Source organism: Myotis davidii, unplaced genomic scaffold, assembly GCF_000327345.1.
Source record: "Myotis davidii unplaced genomic scaffold, ASM32734v1 scaffold461, whole genome shotgun sequence".
Classification (NCBI taxonomy): Eukaryota; Metazoa; Chordata; class Mammalia; order Chiroptera; family Vespertilionidae; genus Myotis; species Myotis davidii.
Window position 1 is genome coordinate 51,333 of NW_006295825.1, and position 10,248 is coordinate 61,580.

Sequence of the window (10,248 nt, forward strand, 5' to 3'; positions counted from 1 at the left end):
CGGGAGTGCTGCTGGTTCACGCTGTGTTTGCATGCCAGTGAGGGGCTTCTAAAAGCTCCTGCACTCTCTGGGGCCCACTTCTCCCTGGGGAGGGAAAACGCGAACTGGGCCTCCGCCCCCACCCAGGCTGTCAGCTCAGAGGCTGACTCACAGGCCAGCTCTGCCCTCGCCCACGCGGCTCAGAGCACCCACGGCCTCGCAGCCCCCGGGCCGGCAGGGATCCTGCCTGAACTTCAGCGCCGGCCTCCAGGGCGGTGAGAGGAACACAGCATCGCTATTTCCGCTTCCAAAATAAATGACTGCGCTGAGGCCGGGCGGAAGGGTCACACCGCCGCTCCTCGCAGCCAAGAAAAGCATCGTTAGTGAGCGGGAGCCAAGGCCACGGGTCCTCTCCCAACAGGGATGTGGTTCTGAGTCAGGGGCCAGCGCTGTGTGCACAGAGGGGGTGACGGGGAGGCCAAGGGGGCCCAAGGGGACAGCGGGACCCATGTCCCCCCGCTGGGCCCGCACTGCCAGCACCCACCTGGAATATTGCTCTGCGGCTCGATGCCCGCGGGGAAGTTAGTGTTCTCGGGGATGGAATGGCTGTAGTCGTCCAGCGGCGGGAACTCGGCCGGGATCTCTGTGTGGCGCGGCACCAACACCGGAGGTAGAACTGCCCAGGGGAGACAGAGCAAAGGTGAACCAAGGCCCTGCACCCCCAAATACACTGCAGACCCTCCCTCAGGAAGAGGAAGGAGGAGAGGAAAGGGGCAAGGGGAAGCGGTGATATGAAGCACCTGCAGACCCCAGAGAGGGGGCCGTACCTGGGGTCTCTACCCTCTGGTAGTGGTAGGGGTTCACGCAGACCTCGTCCTTCTTCATGTTGAAGGCGAACTCACACAGCTCCATGGCCCGCAGCTCATGGTGGCTGTGCAGGTCGGGCCATCTCCACAGGCGGCAGTAGATGACATGGGGGAGCCCTTTCCGATGAGACACCTGCAGTCGGCCATCCAGGGACCTGCCGGGAGGGGAGGAGCAAAGAGAGACAGTGAAGTGGACGTGGCGTGCCTCCTCCAAAGTCCTGCCTGCCGCGGCCCGGGCGAGCCTGCTGGCAGGGACGGGAACCCTCCCTCGCTCCCTTCTCCCCAATGCGGAGGCCCGGAGATCAGAGACCCGCTAACTCAGTGCTGGACGGGATCCCGGGAGGACACAGGCACACCCAGGAAGCCGTGCCTCCTGGGGCCACAGAGTGGGCTTGGCTCTCCCAGGCCCTGAGGGAGGGCTCACCCCCACCCACCCCCACATAAATGGAAGGGCACTGGAGCCCCGGTCTGCACAGGTCCAGGAGCCAGGGGAGGAGGGCGGGGCAGGGATGAACAAGAAAATGAGCTCTTTAGGTGTGTGCACGGGTGACCAAGCACACAGCGCAGCTCTCATCGCTCTCCACACTCACCCAGTGCCCCCCTCACACATCAGAAAATAAGAAAAACAAACACAAAAACAACTCCAAACACCTCTTTTTTAGGTGATATTTGTGATGAGTCCGGGAGAGAAAGAGGGACACTAAAGGGGCTTTTAAATGGCAAGAGCCTATACCGCAGACCTCCCAGGAGTGCCTCTCAGTGTGAGGGGTGGTTGCAGGGGGACCCAGGTGCCACCCACAGGGCCGTGCGGGGGCCGAGCAGGAGCCCAGCCCCTGGCACCACACCACACTCAGTTCTGCGACTGTCCCCGGCCAGACACACGGCAAATGGCAGTGCCCTGTCCCTGTCAAGCCACGTCCTCCGTGGTGACTCGGCCTCCGAGCAGCTGGGACCCCCTCCTCTCAGGCCAGGCCCAAGTGTGGTCTGGGACCAGCAGGCCGGGTCCACGGAAGCTCGTGTAAAAGGTAGAGCCTACCCAACCGACTAAGTCAGAACCTTCCTCTTTATAAACTCCCAGGTAACTGCGTGACAAGCACTTTGGGCAGTAGACGGGACTGGGGAACTCAGGACTGGCAGGGGCACCATCAGCCAAGAGCAGGTGGGCAGGCAGGTGGCTTCCGGAGGGGCAGGAGGCTTCAGGTGATGTCTAGTCCCACACAGGTAAAGGGAGTCTAGTCACACACACAATATTAACACGTATTCTATGAACACCTACTATGTGTGGCACCGGGGAAAGGGTAGTGGGCACAGCTTTTCTCCAGCTGGGCAGGGCTGGCAGAGAGGCATTTGCGAGCTCTCCGTCCCTGTCCCCATGTGACGGAGGGCACCCGTTTGCCTGAATAAATGGGACTTATCGGCACTCTGTGAGGAGCAGGCAGAAATGGGGCAGCCAGTGGACACGATGAAGGTGAAGGAGGCCCAGGTCTGAGTGTGAGGTGGGCTGTGATGTAGTCATCGTGGGTCTTTGTAGTTGAGGGATGGGAAAGAGGGTCAAGAAGGGGGTGCAAGAGAGCAGAAGGTTATCAGATCCGTAGGCAGAGAACTTCCGTTTCCTGGTTCCTCATCCAATCCTTTCTATGTTATGTGGGCTGTTTTCTCGGGGCCTAAAGAGCTGGGCTGTCTATTGGAACAACTATGTCACAGAAAGCTCCAGGCAAAGAGGAGGGAGAGAGGAGCACAGAAAAGGGGGGTTAAAGGAGAGTGGTACAGGGGGAGGGGAGAGGATAGGAGAAGCTGGTGGAGGGGAGGGAGAGAGGAGGGACGCAGAGAGGAAGGATGGATGGGGGAGGAAGGGGAGGCCGAAGAAGGGGGGACGAGGGTAAGAAATGTCCTTCAGGTCAAATAAAACAAACTGAATAGATGCATTTATCTCTGTTCTGCCCCAAACAATACGTAGGAAAATAGCAGAACAAAGTGGAAAGCAGATGGTCGAATGGGAACAGACAGCAGAGTGGAGAGAGCTGAAACCAAGCACCTATCGGAGGAAGCCAACAAAAGTGATTCCACTGGCGCCTCAGAACCCGGGACCAGGGAGATGAAGGCACCACACACTTCGCAGGATGAGGCTGAAAACAGGAGGATGGGTTGAAAGCTTATAGAAGAGGCAGTCCAATCCTGTCCCCCATTTCCAAGCCCCCACGAACAGGGCCTCCCCGATCCTGCGAGAGGCAGGTTTGCTCTGCAGAAAATAAACTGGAGAGGGGGCTCTGGATGGGGCCACCAGGGCACAGTTTGGGATGAAGGTCAGATGAGGGCTGGGGTGAGGATTCCTGGAGGCTCCCTTGCTCACTTGGGACCCAGAACAGTGAAGAATGGTCCGTGTCCCCAACCCCTCTGATGAAGAAATTAAACAGCTCAGCCCACAAGGGACCTGCAATCTGACATTTGGGGATCCCCCACCCCAACAAAATGACCCTATGCCCTCCAGTTCCCCCTATACAGGTTAGTCCATCAGCCACAGGCTGGAGCATTTCATGTGTTTTCATTGCCTCACTCTTAAATATGAATGCACAGCCCAAACCCAGCATTTTAAAGAAAGCCACTAACAGGAGGCACCGAGGAAGAAATAAGGAGGGAGGGAAAAGGCAAGTCTGAGGCAAGAAAGAGGAAACGTCCAAAGTAAATAAAACAAAACAAATACTACTCTCAGGGAAATAGGATATTGCCGTCCTAAAATAGGAACCTTTATAGACTATTAAAAAATAAAACCTCTTGGAAACAAAAAAGAATATAAATTAAAAAATGCAAGAAAGAATCAAGTCAAGGACTTCTTGAATTCTTAAACTATTATTTACATTAATTATTTTGATAATATAATTAATTTTTTAAAAATTAATTATAATTAATTATAATTAATCAAGGCAGTGTGGTCATGACAAAAACCAAACAAACAAATCCCCTGAGAAACAGAGGATGGAACCTAAGAAAGTCCAGAAATAGTCACATATATCTGCACAACTGATTTTGGACAAAGGTCCAAAGACAAAGAGAAAGGGCAGTCTTTTCTGTAAATGGCGCCAGGAGAGCTGGGTATCCAAATGCAAGGAAAATGAACTTCCATCTACACTGGCCCCCAATACAAAAACGCGCTGAAGCGGATCCTGACAGAAAGCCTAGCACAAGGCAACGTCTAGAAGGAAACAGGGGACATGCTCTGTGACCCTACGATAGGCAAACACTGCTTAGCTCTCACACCAGAAACACATTCCATTTTTAAAAGCTGATAAATTCGACTTTATCAAAACGTAAGCTTCTGGTCTTTGAAAGTTACTGTTATGGGACTAAAAAGACAAGACACGAGTTGGGAGAAGACATGTGCAAAGAACCTATCTGATCGAGGTCCTATGTCTGAAATAAAGGACTCTATAAACTCAACATTAAGAAAACAACCAGCCCAACTATAAAAACACACCAAGACCAACAAAGTCATTTGACCAGGATCACAGGGCAGTCTGCACAGGCCCGACGGGGAGGCCAGCGCTCCTGGCGGCCAGGCTGGACCCAACGGACGGCAGGGAGACAGGCGTGCTCTCCAGCTCACAAGCACGTGACCCCTGGGCTGGCGTGCAGTATTTTCCAGAAGTCATCCGGTCCATGCCCCTGCTTCGGGGCCATACAATCCCTAAGTCATGACATGGATGGCATCTCATTCACTCCCAATGCATCAGCGACAACTCCTCTTGGTTTAGCCTGGGCTGCCCAGAGCCAACGCTGGTAGTCCTCCTGCTCCCCTGTCCCACTCAAAGCACACGCGATGCTTCCCAAAGTAATGCTAGCACATGGGGAGTTTCAGCTGCTGGATTTAATTTAGCTGATGTGTCCGTTACACGCCCTCACAAGCCTCAGAGGGCACCAGGCCTATTTTAAGTTAATCCAATAAATAGGTCTTCGTTCTGAGCTGATGGCACCATAACATGCTCGGTTGCAGGACAGGATCCCTTTGTGACCTGCTCTCCTGACCCAGCCTTTCTTGTGGCCCAAGACCAGCTGCTGGGCCCAGACAGTCCCAGGAACCTGCCTTCGCCTCCTCCCCATCTGTGACACCGATCTCTTCTCACACCCTGGCTTCCTGACGAGAGGCCCCCCGAAAGTCTTTCTCCAGCAACTCCCTCCAGCTCTTTTGACAGAGGTTTTAATCCTTAAATATATTCTTCACCAGCTGAACCATTTCCTGTGGCAGGAAATTAGGTTTCCTCCCATTGGCTCCAACTGGGACCCATAAAGTATCCCAAAATGGTGGTGGGAGCCACAGCCAAGGATGTGGACATGCGGGAGTCCAAAGCCAACAGTGAGGGGAAGCCTGCCAGAGGCTCCCGGGGGGAGAGGGCAAGGCTGGGCCCACCTCCTGCCGCATGCCACTCGTGTCCTCTGTTGCCAGTGACCATCTCCCCACAGCCATCTGGAGGCCAATGTGAATGCTGGTGGATTTGGACATGGGGGTTAGGGAGAAGAGTGGAAGCAGAGAACATAAGCTCCCGAAACACACAAAGATCTATTCAGCATGAACCATGTGCCAGGCACACAGCTATCGTGGGAGAACACGAAACTGACAAAGCCCAGTATATCCTGCCCTCACCAAGCGCAGAGAACTTAAGGGGCTTGCCCAAGGTCAAATAACTTGTGAAAGGCAGGGCCAGAATTGAAACCCAGACCAGTGCTGAGAAATGGAGGGTGAGGAGTGGGATGAGCAGTATTTTTTCTGCCACCCCATGCTGCATCCCTATGAGGGAGTGGACCTCTTAGCAATCATCAAATAGTTCTGAACACCTATCATCTCCCAGGCACGGCGCCGGTTACCTGAGTCAAAGAAGTGAACAAAAAGTAAATCTGTGAACACTATCGTATTTCCACTGAAACTGATTTTATTTAGCGCACATCCAATGCGAAAATTTCTAGCTTCTTTCAGAAACAAGCTTTCTCTTGTCCTGTTTTGAGTAGTAGTAACAACAGTGGGCAGAAGTTACTGCCACGCTATGCCAGGCCCTGTGCTGGCCACTTGATGTCCGCAGTAGGTGGAATTAGCCACCCTCTCTGTACCCTTGCCCTTTGCTGGATGGCTTTGCTGCTCCTCCTACCATGGGTGGAGTGTACGTCCTTGTTCCTTGACTTTGGGCTAGGCCAGTGGCCGGCAAACTGCGGCTCTCGAGCCACATGCGGCTCTTTGGCCCCTTGAGTGTGGCCACAAAGTTTCAATCGCATTGTACGTGTGCGCCCACACATGGTATTTTGTGGAAGAGCCACTCTCAGGGGGCCGCAGTTTGCCGACCACTGGGCTAGGCTATTGCTTTGGTCCATGAAACATCAGCAGGAGGGTAAAGTACCATCATGTGTTTCTGCTTGCCCTCTTGCACCACCTCTGCCCTCACCATGGGAAGAGCCATTCTGGAGCAGCTGCTGCCCCTCAGCCTGGGCCCAGGAACCAACACAGTTGGAAGAGACTGAGCCAATCCTGCAGCAAAGGGCCACACCCAGGTGAGCCACAGAAGCATGAGTCAGCATAAACCATCATTGTTTTGGGGTGGTTTGTTACCCAACACTAGCTGACTGCTACACTGACTCCACCACCAGTCTTTCCAATAAACTTGCAAGTTTTACTGATGGAGAAACAGAGTGTCTGAAAGGTCACCCAACTTTGCAAAGGCCTAGAGTTCATCTAACGTGAAGGCAGGCTTTGTGACTCACTCTTCCCTAACTGTAAATGGCAATAACGCTATTTCCTGACTGTGACTAGAATACCATGATATGACTTGATCATTTCAGAAGGACATCGTTTTTATTTCTAGAGAACAACCTCCCTATAGGCTTTCGGAGTCAATTTGCATCAAATATGAACTTACACCCAAATGCTCAACTAATGTGGATTTCTTGAAGTGGCCCAAGTAGCATATTGATAACTCAATATGTTATCAATATCAAACCAAACCTCTGGCATCCATTTCAATTTATTCTTTATCTTTACTTTCCCCTAGTGTCTGCTATATGTTGGAGTAAGAAAAGGGGGTTATTTCCCATCTTGGGTCCGATTATCAACTACTACTACCACAAGGCCACACTCATGCTCATACTTCCCAGAACATGCAGGCTGCAGCTGGCAGGTCCATCTGCTCTGAATGCCTATACTTCCCTCCCACACCAGTGGGAGGAGTCCTCACCTCTTCCCCTTGGACAACAAGCCAGCTAGCCTGCCAGCCCGTGCTCACAGACCCACAAGAAAATCTTTGCACTCCACTCTTCCCGAGCTTTGTATTTTATGTGGGTTTTATTTTTGTTTCTTTTTTCTTTTTCTCATTCAAAATAAAAACAAGGTCTGAACAACTTCAAGTTTGAGGTAGGTGTGCACTCATCAAGCCTTCTAAGAAGGCAGAACAAATTCTGCTGGAGACTTTAAAAGGCCGCTTGCATGGGTTCCACTTGGCCTCTGAGCAGTGGTGGTCTGTCCTGAGACATCACTCTCTCTTCTGCACCTTAATATGCAAGTTTCAGAAGGTGCCTCCAGTCCTCCACGCCATGGACAGCCCAGGACAGCTAGTTGATAGAGCAGCAAACAGAAAAGCCCTGAAAACTCGCCTGCTGAGAGAGTTTTTATTTGGGGGTTCACCCAGGATCACTTCCTTCGGGTAAACATAGCCCCAAACCAAAGCTTCCTTTGTTCTGAGCAGAAGACCTGCTGGGGGCTGTGTGCCGAGCCCGCTGGCTGCAGGTGACACACCGCAGAGGCCTCCCGTTCAGGGAACAGTGTCCTGCTCAGCTGAAGCTCTGGCAGCTGGAAGTCCACCCGAAAACCCACTGTGGGGAACGACATACCGCTGGTACCTGTGGACCCTTGAGAGCATCTTGCCGAATCCCTTCCTTCTGTGGTTGAGGAGACCGAGACTGATGCGTTAAGAACCTTCGGGTCACCCAGCGAATGAACTTGGAGCACGAAGGCAGCCCCCCGACTGTTATTTCCCTGCAGCTGGGCTTCCCCGCTGATGAGCCTGCGAAGCGCGAGTCCGCTCTCCCGGCTGGTGAGTCAAGTACAACGAAACGTATTCTTTTCTTGGCTGTCTTGAATCTTAAAGTTGCCTGAAGGTCTCATGGATGGCAAAAGCTGTTTTCAAAAATGAGCTGTGCAATCGGTGCCTCTGGGTGGACAATGTACACTGTAATTCCTGTCCTATCATTGCAACTTTCTGAGGTTTGAAATTATATTAAAATAAAAAGAAACTGAGCTTTGAGCTGTACGCTGAACATACTATTCCCAGACACTTTCAACGTTGTCTTTGGTGGTTGGTGTTTAAATAAAAAGCAACGTCTCCAACGTCAGCATGTTCTGTTCATTTGGCACCACCGAGAAGGCCGCTGGCTAGGTGGGGCTTGTGGTGGGGCAGGTTCTGGATAATTGAGGTTTCGCTGGCAGCTCTGCCGCAGTGACCACACGCTCTAGCCCAGTGTCGTAAGTGTCCTCAGCAAGTTCTGGAAGTACTTGAAGCACGTTTTTAATGTTCCAGTTTAGACTGGCCCCTGAGGAGCTGCAACCGGCATTTCACAACCCTGATACCAGTCATTGAGCCATTTCCACCAAGAACAACTCAATTCCCATCTGAACTCGCAGATGGATCATATCCGGTGTTCCAGGCTGCCAATCGGGGGAATACCCGTCAGATGCCAGGCTGAAGCCCCCGTGCTGTGCTTCAGAGCGGTGGCTAGTCTCTTCTCCGCTCCTCCCCCAGAGACCCTGCCAGCAGCCAGTTCAGGGCCACAACCAGTAGGGGCTCATGGGGCCTGGAGTGTGAGTCCCAGAGGGGGCAGGAGCCTCACGGGAAGAAGCCAAGGACCAGCGGCCCCGCCCTCTGTGGGGGGCTGAACCCCACAGGAAACACAGGAAGATCACCTGGACCTCTGGGCTTCCTTCCCTCCGAAGGGCTGGGGATGGGCACAGGGAGGGAGACTGATTTATGGAGAAAGCTTGACTTCATTCTAATTACTGGACAGCAGACGTACAGGGACAGCTTTCCCACATCCGGCTACGAGAAAGACGAGCCCCACTGTTTCTCAACCTTAGTGCTCCCAACGTTTGGGGCCAGATCCCTCTTTGGGAGGGGGGTGCTGTCCTGTGCGCTGTAGGATGGTTAGCAGCATCCTGGCCTCTGTCCACCAGATGCCAGTATTGGCCCCACCCCCAGCTGTCATAACCAAAAATGTCTCCAGATATTGCCAAAAAGTCCCCTAAGAGGCAAACTCACTCCCCTGGGTCCCTTGAGAGCATGGGTAGAGAGAAGGTTCTGGGAGGTGGGCGGAGGTCGGGGAGAACTGAAGCAATTCATAACTCAGAGTTTGGTGTTTACTGGTACTTCTCAGGGGCTACAGGAATGCTATGGGCTGTGGAGCCCTACTCCCATTTTACAGGTGAAAGATTGATGGGACGTTGGATGACTTGCCCAAAGATGCCAAGAACAGCAAGAAGTGCCTGGCCTTGAATCTGGGTGTTACACCCCAGACCTGGTTCCCTGTGAATGCAAAACACAGGGTTCACTGTGTCAGAATCATCAGAGATTCTCCTTGGGCTCTGGGGAGACCGCTGTCCCTGTCCCCTCTTTTCCCCATTGCAAAGAAAAGGAGTGAAATCTTGAAGGAGAAGGAGGGAAAGGAGAAGGGGGAGGAGGAAGAGAAGAGGGAGATTTTATTTGCAAGCTTTCTATTTAACAGCTTCGGTTTCACAAACTCCTTTCTTTTCTCCAAACACCAATTTGACGGGCATGGTTTTTTCTCAAGTGTCAGGATCACAGAGGTTTCAAACCAGAAACCGAAGATGCTACAGAGACCTGGGCTGGTCTCTGGTTGATGGAAGAAGGGGAAAGAACAAATATGAGGCTTCACAGAACTTTCTGAACGGCCGTTTCACTCTGCCAGTTGACATTCACTGGGAGTGGAATTAAGCCTGAAGATCATCCTCTCATTTGTTTTTAAAGAGATCGCTCCTGGCCCATTCAGGATTCTCACAGTTCTTGGCAGCCTTCTGATGGGCTTAAGGCAGAAAGCACACTTCACCCCAGCTTTCACATCCCCCAACCACAAAGCACAGCTCATAAAATACAGGGAGTCTGAAATGCCATCATGGATCCAGGTGCGTTTAGACACCTCTTCTCATTGCTCTGGTGCTGCCGGCCTCCCGTGGTCCCGGTGGGCAGCGAGGCTGCTCACCAGCCAACACTTAGAGCGCGACTGTGGGTCGCGACCCCTTTGGCAGTCGAACGACCCTTTTACAGGGGTCGCCTAAGACCATCCTGCATATCAGATATTTACATTACAATTCATAACAGTAGCAACATGACAGTTATGAAGTAGCAACGAAAATAATTGT

The 10,248-nt window shown here is 52.5% G+C and overlaps 1 protein-coding gene across 4 annotated transcripts in view; it reads right to left on the reverse strand.

Moving 5' to 3' along the window:
* Window positions 1-10,248, reverse strand: part of SMAD3 (SMAD family member 3) — a 114,682-nt gene that overhangs the window by 25,066 nt on the left and 79,368 nt on the right. For all 4 annotated transcript variants that reach the window (XR_001515064.1, XM_006770748.2, XM_006770750.2 and 1 more), the window contains exons 2-3: window positions 807-1,000; window positions 524-655 (exon numbers count right to left, since the gene is read on the reverse strand). Coding sequence is in view for 3 of the 4 variants with exons in the window: in XM_006770748.2 (XP_006770811.1) it covers window positions 524-655; window positions 807-1,000 (326 nt within the window). In the remaining variant the exon portion in view is untranslated. The remainder of the gene's footprint in view (window positions 1-523; window positions 656-806; window positions 1,001-10,248) is intronic.